The 19,011-nt window shown below is 42.3% G+C and overlaps 1 protein-coding gene across 9 annotated transcripts in view; it reads left to right on the top strand.

Moving 5' to 3' along the window:
* DIP2A (disco interacting protein 2 homolog A) overlaps nucleotides 1-19,011 on the top strand; it is a 104,127-nt gene that overhangs the window by 18,014 nt on the left and 67,102 nt on the right. For 8 of the 9 annotated variants that reach the window (XR_004901228.1, XR_004901227.1, XM_036017541.1 and 5 more), the window contains exons 2-3: nucleotides 9,097-9,168; nucleotides 14,499-14,618. Coding sequence is in view for 7 of the 9 variants with exons in the window: in XM_036017541.1 (XP_035873434.1) it covers nucleotides 9,097-9,168; nucleotides 14,499-14,618 (192 nt within the window). In the remaining 2 variants the exon portion in view is untranslated. The remainder of the gene's footprint in view (nucleotides 1-9,096; nucleotides 9,169-14,498; nucleotides 14,619-19,011) is intronic. The other variant, XM_036017539.1, reaches the window with a different exon arrangement.

Consider the following 19,011-nt stretch of genomic DNA (forward strand, 5'->3'; position numbering starts at 1 on the left):
TGTGATAATTTGTTATAGCAGCCACAGGAAACTAATCCACCTACCTCAAGATCTGCAATATACTTAGAGGAGAAGGTATTTTTCTTTTCATTATTTGTTCTTTATTATTGCTTTGTGAATTATATTGGAGGTCTGAAGTATTTTTGTTTTTTCCTTTATGCTTAGGGATCTTTGTATCCTGTTAAAGAGCTCTTTTCTTACTTCATGGTTGTGAAGATGTTCTGTATTGCTTTAAAAAATCTTTTATTGGCCTATTCTTTGCACTTAGATGCATAATCCACCTTGAGTTGAATTTTGTGCCCGTTGTGACGAAAAGTCTCTTCACTTCTATTTCATCCCCCAAGACTGGAGACACAGGTGGGTGGATACAGGGAGCCACCGGAGAGACTCGTGCGCAGAGATCACTGTGGGAACCAGTGCTGCGGCAGGGAAGCCTGATTCCAGTAATTGAGGCATCACTGGGGGTTTGGTGTGGACAATGCAGAGAGTTAGAAACTCCAGGAGGAGCCAGTCCTGAGAGAGGCCCCGCCAGTATTGCCAGATTTCCCTCTGGGAGCTTGACCCGGTTCCCACAGTAGATACGCAGAAAAAGCCCCTCGGGTATCTGTGGAGAAGGAATCATTTTGAAATACTTTAGAACAGGGGTGTCAACCTTATTTTCACCGGGGGCCACATCAGCCTGGCGGCTGCCTTTAAAGGGCCAAATGTAACTTTAGGACTCTATAAGTGTAACTGTTCCGTAACAGTTAAGTGAGAGCTTGGAGATGCTGCTGGGTAGAAACAAGATGCTGGGCTGGATGAAACAAGTTGGAGGGCTGGACACGGCCTGCATTCAGCCTGCAGGCCTTGTGTTTGCCACCTGCACTCTGGAGTGCTCTGTTTTTCTTTTTTTAATATTTTATTTATTTATTTTTAGAGAGGGGAGGGGGGAGAGAGAGAGAGAGGGAGAGGGAGAGAGAGAGGGAGAGGGAGAGGGAGAGAGAGAGAGAGAGAGAGGGAGAGAAACATCAATGTGCGGTTGCTGGGGGTTATGGCCTGCAACTCAGGCATGTACCCTGGCTGGGAATCGAACCTACGACACTTTGGTTCGCAGTCCGCGCTCAATCCACTGAGCTATGCCACCCAGGGCTAGTGCTCTGTTTTTCTTATGAAGGCCTGCCCTCAGGGCCAGACTAGTTAACCAGAGGCGAACCTGCTAGGGTATTATCAGAATCTAACTGCGGTGGGAGAAAGGAAATACCAGCTCCAGCCCCCTCTAGACATCCTGTGTCACCAAAAGGTGGGGGTGGCGGAGAAACCTTGTGAAGTCCCAGTTCAGAAATGGAGAATGCCTTTGATGAACTTACTGGTAGAGTAGATACAGCGGAGGAAAGGATCTCTGAACTATAGGATATATCAATAGAATCTTTGGAAACTGAACAGTAAGAGATCAAAGGCTGAAAAAGAAAACCAGAAGAGAATATTGTGGGACAAGCAATCCTTGTGTAACATACTGTAATGGGAATATGGAAGGATGAAAGAGAGGAACAGAAGAAGTAATTGAAACAATAATGACTGAGAATTTATCAGTGTCAGACACCAACCCACAGACCTAGGAAGCTCAGAGCATACCAAGCAAGATAGATAGCAAAAAAAGTACACCTGAAATTAATATCATGTTATATGTCAATTATATCCTAATAAAAAAATTACCTAAGTTTCCGCCTTTGAAAACTAGGAAAGGAAGAGCAAATTAAATGCAAACTAAGTAGATTAGAGCAGAAATCAGTGACATTGAAACCCAAAAAGTAATAGTCCGTGAAACCAAAAACTGGTTCTTTGAAAAGATTGGTAAAATTGATAAGCCTCTCGCCAGGCTGAGAAAAGAAGACAGGACACAAATTACTTGTATCAAAAAATGAAAGGGGAAATCATACAGATCTTTTGGACATTAGAAAGGGTAATGAAGGAATACTTTGAACAACTCAGTGTCCCCAATTTTAAAAAATATTTTATTTACTTTTAGAGAGATGGGAAGGGAGGGAGAAAGGGAAGGAGAGAAGCATCCATCTGCTGTCTCTGGTCCCCTGACGGGGACTCAGCCCATAACCCAGACACGTGCCCTGACTGGGAATCTGACTGACGACTGTTCGCTTTGCAGGATGATGCCCAGCCAGCTGAGCCACACCGGTCAGGGCTGTGCCACCAAGTCTGATGAACTAGATGAAATGGGCCAATTCCTTGAAAGACACCATTTGTCAAAACTTTGCCAACACGGGAAGAAATAGACAATCTGAATAGGCCTGTCTATCTAATAAATTGAATCAATAATTTAATCAATAACCTTCTAAAACAGAAAACTCCAGGCCTGCATAGGTTCACTGGTTAATTCTACCATAGATTAGGAAAGAAACTCCAGTTCTCTACAGTCTCTTTCATAGAATAAATGCAGAAGGAATGTCTCCTAACTCACTTTGAGGCCTGCATTCCCCTGGTACCAAAATCAGACAACAACATTACAAGAAATCTGTAAACCACTGTTTTTCATAAACATGGATGTAAAAATCCTCAACAGTTTGGTGGTTTCTCATGAAACTAAACATGAGTACAATCTTAGCATACAGTCCAGCAATCATGTTCCTTGGTATTTACCCAAAGGAGTTGAAAACATATGTCCATGCAAAAACCTGCACACAGATGTGACCTTTATTCATAATTGCCAACAGTTGGAAACAACCAAGAGATCCTTGGTTAAATAAATTGTTCCATCCAGGCAATGGAATGTTATTCAACACTGAAAAGAATTAAGTTATCAGCCTAGGCTGGTTTTGCTCAGTTGCTTGGAATTTTGTCCTGTAGTTGAAAGGTTGCAGGTTCCATTCTCGGTCGGGGCACATACCTAGGTTACTGGTGCAATCCCAGGTCCAGGCCCAGGTGTGTGTGGTCCTGGCGCGTTCGGTTTGGATGCGTAGGATCTGGGTCCAGGCACATAGGATTCCTTGGTCCAGGAGCGTATGGAAGGCAACCAGCCAATTGCTTCTCTCTCGCATCGTTGTTTTTTTTTCTCTCCCTTTCTCTTTCCCTTCTTCTCTCTCTCTAAAAGGAATGGGAAAAAAAAGTCCTTGGATGAGGATTTAAAAAATTGAGTTATCGATCCAAGAAAAGATATGGAATAACCTTAAATACATATTACTAAGTGGCAGAAGTCAACCTGAAAAGGCCACTTTTCCAGCTACATGACATTCTGGAAAACCATGAATACAGAAAAAAGAAAAGTGATTGCCAGGGGCTGGGGGGTGGGGGGTGGGAATGGTTAAATAGGCAGAGCACAGAGGGCTTTTAGGGCAGTGAAACACTCTGTGTGATGTCCTAATGATTGAGACATATCATATATTTGTCCAAACCCATAGAATGTACAGCACCAGGAGTGAGCCATATGGACTATGGGTGATTTTGATGTGTCATTTTAGTTCATCAGTTATAACAAATGTACGACTCCCGTGGGGAATGTTGATAATGGGCAAGACTACGCATGTTTAGGGGGAGGAGATACATGGGAACTCTCTGTACCTTGCCCTCAATTTTATTGTGAACTTTAAATCTCCCTTGTAAAGTCTTGATTTAAAAAAGTAAAATAAAGCAAAAGAAAAAACTATCAACCTTCTGGAAAACCTGTAAGCCCAGATGGTTTCACTGACCAATTTTATCAAACATTTAAAAAAGAAATAAAGCCAATTTTATTTAGTCTTGCCTTTTTATTTTTTAACTTTCAATTTAGAATAATTTTAGTCTCATAGTTACAGAAATAGTGCATGGAATTCATTCAGTTTTCTGCAATAACATCTTATCTAACCATAGTACATTATCAAACCATCTTCCATCTTTTTCCTTTTTTTTTAAAATTGTTGTTCAAGTACAATTGTCTCAATTTTCCCCTCCCTACTCCCCCCTACCCCAGCCACCACCACCTCCCACCTTTTGGCTTTGTCCATGTGTCCCTTATACATGTTCATTGACACCCCTTCCCCCTTATCTCCTCCCACCTCCCCATTGCTTACTGTCAGTTTGTTCTTAATTTCAATGTCTCTGATTATATTTTGCTTGCTTGTTTGTTTTGTTGATTAGGTTCCACTTATAGATGAGATCATATGATATTTGTCTTTCACTGCCTGGCTTTTTTCACTTAGCATAATGCTCTCCAGTTCCATCCATGTTGTCTCGAAGGGTAGGAGCTCCTTCTTTCTCTCTGCTGCAAAGTATTCCATTGTGTAAATGTAGCACAGTTTTTCATCCACTCATTTACTGATGGGCACTTAGGTTGAGCACTTGGCTATTGTAAATTGTGCTTCTATGAATATTGGGGCGCATAGGTTCTTTTGGATTGGTGTTTCAGGATTCTTAGGGTATAATCCCAACAGTGGATTTGCCAGGTCAACAGTCAGTTGCATTTTTAGTTTTCTGAGGAAGTTCCATACTGTTTTCTACAGTAGCTGTACCAGTCCGCATCTCCACCAACAGTGCACTAGGGTTCCCTTTTCTCCACAACCTCTCCAACACTTGTTGTTTGTTGATTTGGTTAGGATGGCCATTCTGACCGGTGTGAGGTGATATCTCATTGTGGTTTTAATTTGCATCTCTCTGATAGCTAGTGATATTGAGCATCTTTTCATGTGTTTCTGGATCCTCTGTATGTCCTCCACTTTTCTTAATTACGAAGAATTACATAATTATTGTGCCAAAAATTTTAAAGAGTTCAGAAGTGTTTGAAGTAAAAACTGAAATCTATCTCACACCCACCCAAAACCAGATAAACCACTCTCTGGGGTAACCACTATTAGTGATTTGTTGGGAATTTTTCCAGAATATTTTTTGCATACACAGATATACATACCTACATGCATGTAAATACAGTTTTATTTATTTTCACCAGTTAGATCACTTGGTATATATATTGTTTTTCAACTTGTTTTTACTCAGTAGAATATCAATCCACGTGATACCCACATTCCCACTCCTCAGATACCATGGTATTTTTTTTTTAGGGCTAACAGAATTCTGTATTAATCAGCATCTTCACTCCTTCCTTCCCTTTTTCCTTCCTTTTATGGACAAAAGTTGTCTCCCCTGTTTGCTGTTACATATAATATGTCCTTGTTTCTGTGAACCCGAGGATTTGTTCAGTGCTGTCAAGAGTAGGTTTTTAGAAATTAGAATATGCTGCTGAGTTAGGGATGTGGTGATATTACAGTTGCCCCTTGGTATCCGTGGGGTACTAATTCCAGGACCCTTGAGGATACCAGAAATCCCCAGTTGCTCAAGTCCGTTGTATAAAATGGTGCAGGATTTGCGTATAACCTATACACATCCTCCCATATACTTGCAATCGTCTCTGGATTACTTGTAATAACTAATACGATCTAGATGCCGTGTACATACCTGCTACACTGTGTCGTGTAAGGAATACCGACAAGGTACAAAAAGTGTACATGTCCAGTACCAAAGCAACTGTCGTAGCCCTAACTACGCAGTGCACAGTAGCACCCACGTAGCTTTTTCTCTGATTATTTTCTGTCAGCTGCTGGTTGAATCTGCAGGTGTGGAATCTGTGGATGTGGAGGGCTGGCTGTATTTGGAATTTTGCATCTGTGGTCCTGAGCAACTTCGGTTTGTGGCAGTCGCTGCACATGGTACCCCTATCTGGAGCAGTGATTTTGAGCCTTTTTCATCTCATGGCACACATAAACTAATTACTGAAATCCTGCGGCATGCCACAAAAATAAATTTTTGCAAATCTGACAGAAATTAGGTATACTTTTGATTCACTCACACCAGACTGCTATTGTGGTGTTGGCTGTTGTCATTTTTTTAATTTGACAGTCTAAGGAAGAAGAGGTCTGTGCCTCGACCTCCTTCTTGCGATACACCAGTGGAAAATCACTGACCTAGAGGGCTGGTAAGGACAGCTGCTATCTTTCAGACCACCAGAGAAGCTAGTTTTGGTTAACAAACTATGATACATTTTTCTAAAGTTCCCCGTGTTCCTGGGTGCTCAGCCAAGGGGAGAGCTCCGCTCTGAGATTCCCTATGGCTTTCAAGTCAGGGTTACCCCAGTTCCGTGCAGTATATGGGGGAGCTTGGCTCTCCTGAACTTGGGGTCAGAAAACTGAGATTCAAGTCCCTTTTCTATTAGCTCATCACAGTCATGTGCCGCTTAGCAGTGGGGACCCATTCTGAGCAGCGTGTGGTTAGGCGCTTCTCGTCCTTGCTCAGTCATTACAGAGGGCACTCGCCCCGCCGCACCGAGGCTGTGTGTGCGGCTCCCTGCTCCTGGACTGCGCGCCCGTACAGCCCGTTAAACTCACACAAAGCGTGCGGTTAGACACAGAACATGATGCAGTTACAAGGTGGTAGACACAAGATGTATGAGGCTGCTGTCGGTGTGACATGGCTACTGTTTACAGCAAATTTTTTCTTTGTCAGTAAAAAGAGTACGCTCAATGATAAAATGTATAGTATAGTAAACACATAAACCAGTAACATCGTTACTTACTATCAGGTATTATGTACTGTACATATTTGTATGCGCTGTACTCCTATAAGACCAGCAGTGCAGATTTATTTACACCGGCATCATCACAAACATGGAAGTGTTGCCCTACGATGTCGTGATGTCACTCGGCGATAGGACTCTTTAAGCTCCATGATAATCGCTCACTGAAATGTCATTCTGCAGCAGTGACTGTAGTCCTGTGTCTGGGTTCTATTTTGGAGTTCTACTTTGCTCTTTGTGTGGGTGGAAGCTTTGCATTCAATGGTGTATTGAGTGAGTGTCTAAGTTGGATACATGAGAACGTGTGACTGGCTATCGTCAGTTGGTTCAGTAAAAAAAATGAGCCAGCTTTTGGGATATCACGAACATCCGCCGGGGAGTTATAGCACGTTTCGCTTCTGAATGCTCTTTGGGTACATTCGTCATATAAACGTTCATTTGGAATGGGAATGTAAGCTACTTCTAGAAAGTGAATACTTAATTTTTAAATATCCTGGAAAAGCAAGTGCTCTGATTTTAAATAGTGATTTATCTGTTTTAGTTTGCGTAGTAATATTTAGTGTTCATGTAAAGTTATCTTAAGTGTATAAATACTTTTATATGTTCCAGAGGAAGCAATATTTTAGTAGATTGCTTTAAAAAACACTTGTGCTTTAAACTTGTTCACAATTTGAAACATAGTGAGATTACACAATTATATTCTGGATCCCATCAGGGTCTGTTAGTATCAAATGAGTGGGCAGGACAGGACGATGCACCCCAAGGGCCACCGCCGTCAGCAGTGGACGGTGTGCCCATCGCACTGTGAGTGGGCTGGTGTTAAAATGGAGTGCTTGGGGGAAATGCTATAGGCAGTAGGGTGCGATTTATAATGTAATGCCATTAGGGTGAAAGTACATGGATGCAAGGCAGTGTATATTCTGCAGAACATATTCGAATTAAAAGACACTAACTTAGAATAGTTTCCTGTGGCAGGGACAGAATAGTGGGAGCAGAAGGATAGATAAAGGGAAGGATAGGTGAGACAACCAGAGGGACTGTCTGGGGAGGGCTGACCGAATGAGCCGTTGTCAAAGCAGAGGATCTGTGTGAGATCGGTGGGGCCCAGCTGGCCCATCCCAGGGGACCTGCCTGCGCGGTGGGCAGGACCTGGTGCTTCCCTGACCTCAGACTCATCTTCTTGTAGGGCGGTGTATTAATGTCTACCCAGAGGCTTTCAGTGAGGCTTAATAGATTGGCAGATGTTTAAAGGTGTCGGTCTTTTGATTCAACAGATCCTATAGTCAAAAGTTTATGGAGCCCTGGCTGGGTGGCTCAGTGGGTTGGAGCGTCGTCCCATACACCAAAAGGTTGCAGGTTTGATGCTTTGTCAGGACACATACCTAGGTTTCTGGTTTGGTCCCCAGTGGGGCTTTCACAGGAGGCAACTTATTGTTTCTTTCTCTCTCCCTCTCTCCACTTCCCTCTCTCTCTAAAAATCAATAAACATATCCTTAGGTGAGGATTAAAAATAAAAGTTTGCTTAAAGGAAATACTTCTAAAGCACTCAGTAAGTGATAGCAGCCTGGCAGCTTTGCTTGTTTGGAGTGAAGGGAGTGGAGTGCGGGGGCAAAGAGGGGGTGAGAGGAGGGCTTGCAGAACATAAACGCTTTCTTTTCAAGATAGTTCACCCAAAGAACAAGCCACTAGTGGAAATTGTAATTTATATTTCTGGTCTAAATAAAGTCTCCCAAATATGACAGATCCGCTTTGAACACCCACTTCTGTCTGACAAAACATGTGGTGGTATTCTTAGATTGAAAAGTGTGTTTCCTCTCTTGTTCCTAGATGTTAATTCATTTCTAGGATGTTCTTCTTTATGACGTTATCAGAACAGCAGTTTTTTCCCCTGAATCCTCACCAGGAACCTCCCTGTGGTTGGGAAGGTTTGTTTCCTCTGAGTCCTTCACACCAGCGCCTCCACAGCTCGAACCTGTGCAGCAGTCTCTGGGCGAGGGGAGGGGCAGGGGGTGTTGGAATGTCTTGGTAAAATGCAGGTTCAGATTCCGTCGGTCTGGGGCATGGCCTCTGCATGTCTGACCATCTGCTGGGGAGTGTTGAGTTATTATTTACATACTGTAAAACTCACCCTTTCTTGTGGGCAGTTCTATAAATTGTTAATGAGCAAGGTCGTGGAACCACCACCACAATCAAAACAGAATGGTGACATTGTCCCTCCAAATTCCCTAGTTCCTCTTCGTAGTCACTCCTCCCCTCACGCCATCCCCTGGCAGCCACGGTCTGTTCTCCATCTTTTTATAGTTTTATCTTTTCCTCAATGTCATGTAAATGGAAGAATTCTTTAACTTAGCAGTATGTATAGAGGAGCTATCTAAATTGTTCTATGTATCAGTAACTTTTTCCTTTTTACTGCTGAATAGTATTTCATTGTGTGAATCGTAGCTTGTTTACCAGTCACTAGTTGAAGGACATTTGTGTTTCCAGTTTTTTCATTATGAATTAATCTTAATTAAAAATTTTAGTAACTTTAGAAGAAACATAATTCTCTTTTACCATTGCTGTTTTAGGTGACATCACTCAAAAAGGATATGAAAAGAAGAGGGCGAAGCTGCTGGCGCGCTACATACCACTTCTTCAAGGTGAGGGCAGCACTCTCGAGTGCTCTGTAACAATTATGTCGTCTCATAGAACTTGATTGAAAAACTGATTTTAGAGCTTAGCATGGGTATGTTTCCTGTTTTTCCTTTGTTTCCTATTAAGAAGGACTGGGCAAATAATGTCTCCAATGTTAAATAATAAAATCCAAAGGCATAGATTATAATCTACAGCTCTGGTTTGGCATAGATCTCATTCCCAAGTAGAATTTATTGTATTTTAATTGTTGAACACGATTATTTTTATGATTATCGTAAGGAACGTTTTCTTACCTGGGTTTGAAACAAATATTGTAAAGATGCAGTTCTTCCCACCTGAGACTGATCTGTAGAGTCAGCACACTCGTCATCTCAGCAGGTTTTGTGTGTGTTTGTGGAGTTTCTCAAGCTAATTATAAATTTTATGTGTAAGTTTAAAGGACCAAGGGATTCAAAATACGCTTAGAATAGAAGAACGAGATGGGAAGATTTGCCTTATCAGGGCATGAGGAACGAATGTCACGCTGTCATCAGTGAGGCAGCATGGCCTGGCACGAGGGCGGACCGCTGGGTGAGAGAGCAGAGCAGAGCGCGGGGCCCAGGCACAGGTGCGCGTCTGGCAGGGACTTGGCCTGTGGTGGAGACAGCGCTGCGGGTCGTGCTGCTGGCCCGCTGCCTTGCTCACTTGTTAGACAGATGACATTAGTCTAAATGTGAAGGGCAAATCCTGTAGCACCTCTAGAAGGTCATATAGGAAGTTGTCATCATCTTGAGAGAGGAAGGGTTTCTTAAGTCACTAAAGGCACAAAAAGCAACTTTAAAGGAAAAGGTTAGTAAAATGGACTCTGTTAAAATTAAGAATTTTATGTCATCAGAAGTCACCAGGAAGAGAAAATATGGACAAGCTCCTGAGTGGGAGAAGAGAATTGTAACAAAAATAACTAAGAGCATCACCATTCAGCAGAACTCTCTGGGATAATGAAAGTGCCCTGAGGCTGTAGTGTCCAGTGAACCGCACACTAGCCACGTAGAGCTTTGAGCACTTGAAATAATGGAAAGTAGTGAAAGACCGAATCTTTAATTTAATTCAAATTAATTTAAACTCAGATAGCCAGAAAGTTTCCCAACATGCTTAAAACAGAAAAAGCCCAGAAGAAAAGTGAGCTGAAGACTTGAGGAAGCATATCATAAGAGGAAGCCCTCATGGCCAGCACGCAAATGGAAGGTGCCAAGGCTCAGCAGTGATCAGAGAAATGCTTATTACAGCCTACCCTGCCCCCGGTGGTTGGAGAGGGTTGGACGGTGCGGGTAAGGACAGTTAGTGTTACCTGATAAAGCCGAAGAGGTCAGAGGCGACCAGCAGTTCTCCCTCAGGTACACAGGTGCCCTCGAGAAACTTCAAATGTGTTCATTTGTGTTTGCTCCCGCACAAGAGTGTGTATTGTATCCTTCAACTGTCAGTAACTGGAACACCAACCGACAGAGTTCATACAGGGGAGAGCTGAAGACCTGCATGTGTCAGCAAGGATGAAACCCGTAAACACATGGGTAGTGAAAGAAATAATTGCAAAGGAATGGAGGTGGTTTAAGTGAAAAACATGCCACACTGTGCTATCTAGGAACCCTTATGTAGTCGGTAAAGAGAGACAGGGGAGTGGTCTTCACTGAAGTCGGCACAGTGTTTCATCGTGGAGCGAGACTGAGGCACTGCAGGGGCTCCTGCGGCACTTGAGTCTTTGTTTTCTTAACCAGTATTGTTTTTATTTCCTTATAATAATTCTTAAACTGAAAACATGCTTTATGCTGCTTACATCAATGTGATATATTTTACAGTCGACAACAGAAACAATAGTGAAGAGTCTCTTTATACACTGACATTCATTCCTCCAAAATAAAGCAGCATCAACCTCTGACTAAAACTGGAATTTAAGGAAATGACGGAAACATCTGACAGCCCGTTTGCAAACATCCACAGCCAGCGGCACATTGCACGATCACACACTGCGGCATTTCCGTCCTGTGCGGGGTGAGACAGGAGTGCTCGCTGTGCCTGCTCTTAGGTGGCCACTGTCAGTGTGATGTGACGGGAAACAAAGCAGGATGAACATCTTTAGTTACAGATGGTGTTATTTTATACCTTAAAAACCCAGGTGACTGCTTATTAACTATTAGAACTAGAGTTTTTGGTTTGATGTAAGACAAATATGCAAGAATCTATAGCTTTTCTATGGAAGAATTTCTGTTAATGAAAAAAACATTTATAGGGGCAGTAAACTGTCAGCTGCTTATTATATTTAGCAAGAAAGCCACAGAACTTTATTAGATTCATAAAATCTATTTGAAAGAAATAGCCAACACCCTAAAATAGAAGAAACTCCAAATTTGTAATTGGAAAAACATTGTATATAAAGAACTCACATGACTCCATACCAAGAAAACAAAAAGTCCAATTAAAAATGGACACAGGACCTGAACAGACACTTCTTCAAGGAGGACATACAGCTGGCCCAGAGACTTATGAAAGGATGCTCAGCATCACTAGCCGTCAGAGAGATGCAAATTAAAACCACAATGAGATACCACCTTACACCTGTCAGAATGGCCATCATAACCAAATCAACAAATAACAAGTGCTGGCCAGGTTGTGGAGAAAAGGGAACCCTAGTGCACTGTTGGGAATGCAGACTAGTGTAGCCATTGTGGAAAAGAGTATGGAATTTCCTCAAAAAACAAAAAAAATGGAACTGCCTTTTGATCTAGTGATTTCCACTGCTGGGATGATGGAATTATATCCTAAGAATCCTGAAACACCAATTCAAAGGAACCTATGCACCCAATGTTCATAGCAGCGTTATTTACGATAGCCAGGTGCTTGGAAACAGCCTAAGTGCCCATCAGTAAATGAGTGTATCAAAAAACTGTGGTACATTTACACAATGGAATTCTATGCAGCAGAAAGAAAGAAGGAGCTCCTACCCTTCACGACAGTATGAATGGAACTGGAGAGCATTATGCTAAGTGAAGTAAGCCAGGCAGTGAAAGATAAACCACATGATCTCACCTATTAGTGTAACCTAATCAATATAACAAACAAATGAGCAAAATAGAACCAGAAACATGGAAATAAAGAACAAACTGAGAGTAACCAGAGGGGAGGGGGAGGGGGATAACAGGTAAAAGAAGAGAAAGGGCCAAGTCAGGGATATGTATAAAGGACCCATGGACATGGACAATGGGGTGGAAATGGACTGTGGGAGTTGGGGGGGGTGGGGCAGAGGAGAGCAATGGGGGAAAATTAGGATAACTGTAATTGAATAGCAACAGAAAAATTATTATAAAATAGGCAGTTTCAACATTACTGTGTGAACATAATATAGTTCAGTCTGAATCCCAGTGGCTTCAGGATTGGAAAAAAATAACCCACTTGAAGGAGGCAAGTTCTGAGAGTAGCCAATACAGTTTTGAAAAAGAATAGTAGTGAGAAAGAACTAGCTCTCAAGATGCTCGACCTGGGCGTGTACACTTGATTGTTTGTCACAACAGGGGGTCTTGCATAGGGAATGGAAGAAAATGAGTGGAGGAGAAAGGGGTCTGGCAGTGACTGAGGAGCATTCAAAGGGCGGAGACAGAGCTGGGATCCTCTTCCTCTCCACTGTTAGTGAACAGAGACTTAAGGATCACAGCTCTGAAAAGGTTTGTAATTAAGAGATACTATGAAATTCAGGAGTATCTTTGAGTAACTCGTGAGTGGAGGTTACAAGATAGGAGACCTAGAAGTTAGGAAGGAAAAGAAAAACTGGTATTGGTTCCCTAGAAATGAACATTTTTCAGAATGACTGAGCTGCTGGGCTGTAGGTGAGGAAGGCACCAGCCCGGCTGTAGGTGAGGGAGGTGTGCTCAGTGCAGGGTCGTGTCCCCAGCAGACAAGGGCTTCCTGCAGTTGTTTTCGGGGGCTTATTAGCTTGGTGAAATGAATAAAAATTTGGAGAGAAGAAATATGGATGGGCCATAAACATTATGTTCAACCCTAATAGTAGATGGGGAAACTCAAATTAAAGTGAACTATTTTTCTCCTATCAGCTTGGCAAAATTCTGAAACTTTATAACATCCTGTAACATCCAGTGCTGACAGGATGTGGGGAAATGGTACTTTCATACATTGCTTGTGAGTGCGAATTGCTGTAATCTTTTTGGAAAGTTACCCTTTGGTATCTGTTAAAGTTAAAAATATACCTTCTCTTTTATCCAGTAATTTCAAAATGGGTTTTGTGTCTTTGTTGAATAAATGAATCTATCTCAAAGAATCAGAGTGCCCATATTTTGGAATGTGAGTATAGGGATGTCCATTGGTCTGTACATCAGTTTGCATCACACCTATTTATAGTCCATGGCACATAACATTGAGTACCAGGGTCCAAGGCAGGGATAAGCTGCCTTTTTTCCGGGACTGTTGAAGGCCAGAGGAGCCAGTGGGGTTGGAGTCCTGCTGGCGATTTTTATGAGACTTTTGAACCAAAGGCTAAATTAAGCCGATTATTTTGATGATGCGCAACTGAAGGCTTTGCTTTATGCTGTTCCCAAATGTCAGCAAATGGGGACTCGGACAATACCAGAGGTTTCATTTAATGACCCTATTCCTTACTTACCACACTGTATCCTGAGGGCCTGTGTGGTCAGGGTGGAGGACGTGAGCGCTGTGGGCCTGGCCACGAGTGTGGACAGGCATCAGTGGGTTGGGTGTGGAGACAGTGAGCAGTTGTCTCAGGTCAAGGCAGTTGGGCCTGAGTCTGAGCGTGGTAGTCTGCTGTCATCCTTATCATCTGTGCTTTTCTCTGCTCTTTCTCCACTTCTTTCCTGCCTGTGTCTGAGGGCGACTGGTGATGCCCTTGTGATTGCTTAGAGGGCTGCTTCTCACTGCGTATGCCGACACCATGGGCAGTGCCAGAAAAAGTGACTCAGCTCCTTTCAGACTCAGGAAATGTTTATGGTGCACAAACGCGCTTTCGGAGGCCCTTCTCTGGAGAGTCTGCTTGAGCACCTGCGTGTGCGCTGCTCACAGGGCTCAGGCCTGGGCTCTGTGATGGTCGTCTTTCTTGCGAACAGTGGATGCCAGATGCAGGGTTGGGCTGGGGGCACTGTGGGGAGAGAGCTGGAAGTGGACATCGACAGCTCCCCCTTGACCTCCAGACTCGGGTCTTCGGGGTACAAGGGCCAGCACAGGGCGCATGTGCTCAGATCATTGATTTTGGTACAGTGCGTGCTGTTTAAAATGGGTTTTTCCACAGTTGGAAAAGTAAGTGGTTGACACAAGACATACCTATAAAATTGTGTTTCAGGAGTGGACCCATCCCTCCAAACAGAGCCTAGGACCCCCGGGCCCTCACAAACCACGGCTGCAGTGCCTAAGCAGCAGAAGGCACGGCCCACCAACTCGCGGGACGAGCGCTTCCGGTCAGGTAGGGACCAGAGGCAGCAGGCCTCCACTCCTGGACTCTAAGTCTTTGGGTTATTTTTTCCTTGTTTTATTATTGGAACTATTAGAGATATCCCCCATTTCCTCCCCCCCCCTTTGCCCCCATCACCCAGCCCCCTCCCTGCCTTCCCCACATTGTTGTCTGTGTCCATGCATATATGGATATGTGTCCTTTGGCTGATCTCTTCCAGTTCCCCCCACCTGCTCCCCTCTGAGATCTGCTAGTCTGTTCCGTGTATCTGCCTCTGGTTTTATATTGTTCATGAGAATCCACAGATGAGTGAGATCATACGGTATTTGTCTTTCTCTGGCTGACTGACTTATTTTGCTTAGCATAATTTAACCTTCACATAACCGCAGTAAGTTTTAGGGTAGACAGTAGTGTAAGTGCCCTCTTCTTAGTAGATGTTTCTAAAATTTACCCATTTGAAAAAATTTTTTAAACATTTTGTTGAGAAATCAAGTTAAAGTGAAGTCTGACAACTACAGAATTAAACCATATCCATCAAGACTGATAGGAGGGGCGCAGATGCGGAATAAGCTGGTCCCATATCCACGTGCAGTGGATAAAAATTCAGGAGGGATATCTTGGAAGTGAAGAGTCCCACCCCCACAGCAGGGACCCCAGCAGGCCCCCCAGCCCAGAGTTCCAGTGGTGGGAAAATAAGTCCCTATAACCTGTTTGCAAAAACCAGTGTGGATTGAGTTGGTGGAAGAAACTGCTGGAGTCCCAAACAGTTCCCCTTAAAGAATCTACGCACAGACTTACCTTCTCAGACTTACTTCTGAGTTGCAGCCCTGGGGTAGCAGCTTGAATGGCATCATCAGTGGCATACAGGGAGGAACTGAAGTGTCTGGCATCAGAGAGAGAGCTGGGGGACAGCTTTCTTCCAGACAGAATAGTAGGAAGAGGCCAATGCCTCCTTTCTGAGCCCTCTCCCCACAGAGCCGCAGAGCCTGCAGGCAAGTGTCATATTTGAGACTCCATCAACCTGGCTGACACTGTTTGCCCCACGCTGGAGATCCTGAGACTACATCCCAACCAACTTACGGGCCCACCCAAACTATTGGGGTTGTGCAAGGGACAACCAATTGATGTTTCTCTCACACATCAGTGTTTCTCTCCCTCTCTTTGTCCTTCCCTTCCCCTCTTTCTGAAAAATAAATAAATAAAATTTTGAAAAAAGAAAGTCTTTAAAAAGTAAATAGAACTACTAGAACTGATAACTGAATTCATTATAGTAGCAGTATACAAAATAAATATTCAGAAATTGTTTGCGTTTTAATTTCTTTTTAATTTAACTTTATTTTTAAAATTTTTATTGATTTTAGAGTTGAGGGAGAGAGAAATGTTGATTCATTGTTTCACTTCATTATGCATTTATTGATTGATTCTTGCATGTGCCCTGACTGGTGATTGAACTTGCAACCTTGGCACATTGGAACGATGCTCTTAACCAACTGAGCAGTTTTATACACCAGTAATGAACTATCAGAAAGGGAAAAAAAATCCTATTTACAATTGCACCAAAAAATAAAACACCCAGGAAAAAATTTAACCAAGGAGATAAAATTGTAAGATACTGAGGAAAGAAATTGAAGAAGGTACAAATAAATGGAAGCATGTACTGTGCTCATGAGTAGGAAGAATTAGCATCATTAAAATGTCCATCACACCCAAAGCAATTTGTAGATGCAACACGATTCCTATCAAAACACCAATGGCATATTTCACAGAAATAGAACAAATAATCCAAAAATTTAAATGTAACCACAAAAGGCCTCAAATAGCCACAGCAATCTTAAGAAAAAAGAACAAAGTTGGAGGTGTCATGCTACCTGAATAAAAATATTCTAAAAGGCCATAAGAATCAAAACAGCATGGTACTGGCATAAAAACAGACATATAGATCAATAGAACAGAATAGCTAGCCCAGAAATAAACCCAGAAATAAACCTCCCCTTATATGGTCAGTTAAGATTTGACAAAGGGGACAAAAACAATGTGGTAAAAACAATCTATTCAATAAGTGGTATTGGGAAAATTAGACAGATACATACAAAAAATGAAACTAGACCACTTTCTTATACCATATACAAGAATAAACTCAAAATGGATTAAAGACTTTAAATTTAAGACTTGAAACCATAAAACTTTTAGAAGGAAACATAGGCAGTAAAATCTTGGACATTTCTTATAGCAACATTTTGTTCTGACCTATCTCCTGGGGCAAAGGAAAGAAAAGAAAAAGTAAACGTGACTACGTGAAACGAGAAAGTTTTTATGCCACAAAGGAAATAATTAACAAATGAAAAGACAACCTACTGAAAGGAAGATAAAACGGTTAATATCCGTAATTAATAAAGAACTCATACAACTCAATACTAAAAAAAATCCAGTTTAAGAAATGGGTAGAGCCCTGGCTGGTGTGGCTCAGTGGATTGGAAGCCAGCTTGCGACCTGAAAGTTCACTGGTTTGATTCCCAGTTGGGGCACATGCCTGGGTTGCAGGCCAGGTCCCTGGTTGGGGGTATGAGAGAAGCAACCACACATTGATATTTCCTTCTTCTTCCCTTCCTTCCACTCTCTCTAAAAGTAAATAAATAAAATCTTAAAAACATAGAAAATAAAAAATGGGCAGGGGGCCCTGGCCAGTGTGGCTCAACCAGTTGGAGTGTCGTCCTATAAATGGAAAGGTCAAGGGTTCTATTCCTGGTTAGGACACGTGCCTGGATTTCGGGTTTGGTCCCAGTCGGGGCGTGTGCAAGAGGCAACTTATCAGTGTTTCTCTCTCACTTCAGTCTTTCTTTCCCTCTTTCTCTCCCTCCCTTCCTCTTTCTCTAAAATCAATAAGCATGTCCTCATGTGAGGATGAAAAAGAATGGGCAGGGGACCTGTATAGAACCTTCTTCGAAGAGAGCATACAGATGGTAAATACATGAAAAGATGCTCAGTAGCGCTGATCGTCAGAGAAGTGCACATTAAAACCACAATGAGATATCCATTCACATCTGTCAAAATGGCCATCATCAGTGAATCCACAAACAACAAATGCTGGTGAGGATGTGGAGAAAAGGGAACTGTTGTACATTGTTGGTAGGAATGCAGACTGGTGCAGCCACTGTGGAAAACAGTATGGAAGTTCCTCAAAAAATTAAAAATGGAATTTACCTTTTGACCCAATGATTCCACTTCTGGGTATATATCTGAAGAAACTCAAAATACTATTTCAGCGGACTATATGCACGCTCATGTTAGTGGTGGCATTATTTACAATATCCAAGATATGGGAGCAATCCAAGTGCCCATCGATAAATGAGTGGATAAAGAAGTAGCAGTCCACACAGGGTGGGGCAAAAGTGGGTTTACAGATGTTCGTATGGAAATTAATACAGTAATTAATAAATAATAATACAGTAATAAACTGCTATGTGTAATCACAACTATAAATCTACTTTTGCCCTACCCTGTGTATACAAATGGACTATTACTCAGCCATAAAAAAAAAAAATGTTACCACCTGCAACATTATGTTTGGACCTAGAGAGCATTATGCTAAGTGAAAGATGCCAGAGAAAGAAAAATACCATATGATTTCACTTAATGTGGAATCTTAAGAACAGAGTAAATTAACAAACACAATTGAAACAGACTCGTAGACACAGAAACATAGTGATGATTGCTGGGGTGTGGCAGGACTGGGTGCAAAAGGTGAAGGAACTAAGAAGTACAAATTGGTGGTTGTAAAGCAGTCACGGAGGGGTAAAGTACAGCATAGGGCATGTAGTCGGCACTGCTGTAATAGCTATGTGTGGTGCCGGGTGGGTGCTGGGAGCACTCTGTAAAGTACGTTATTGTCCAACCAATGTGCTGCACCCCTGAAACTAATACAAAATAGTATTGAATGTAAATTGTAATGGAAAAATAAAATGTAAATTAAAAATAAAGAAATAGCCATTTTTGTTTTAAGAATACCTAGAAAGAACATTAAGATTTTAAATGTTATGTCAACAGTGGAGTATGACGAAGAGATTTGAGAAATTTTGGATCAGGTAATTTCTTACCAATTTAATACACATTTAAAAAAACTTCATCACACTGATGATTTTTTTCTGTAATATAATTAATACATATAGTATAAAGTATTAAACCAAGTTTAAGACCAATAGTAAAAATCACCTGAAGTCCCTGAATCCCAAGCCCCACCCTTAGTGGTTCACCAAACACCATCTTCTTCAGCCCTGGAAGCTAATGCACACAGACACGTATGAGTCCCCAGTCCGTAAATGGGATCCCGTAAAGGGTCTCCTTCCTCTTCCCGTCTTCCTTATTTCTCTGCCTCCATCCTCCTCACCATCCACTTCCATGTAACTGA

Source organism: Phyllostomus discolor, chromosome 2 (genome assembly GCF_004126475.2).
Source record: "Phyllostomus discolor isolate MPI-MPIP mPhyDis1 chromosome 2, mPhyDis1.pri.v3, whole genome shotgun sequence".
Taxonomy (NCBI): domain Eukaryota; kingdom Metazoa; phylum Chordata; class Mammalia; order Chiroptera; family Phyllostomidae; genus Phyllostomus; species Phyllostomus discolor.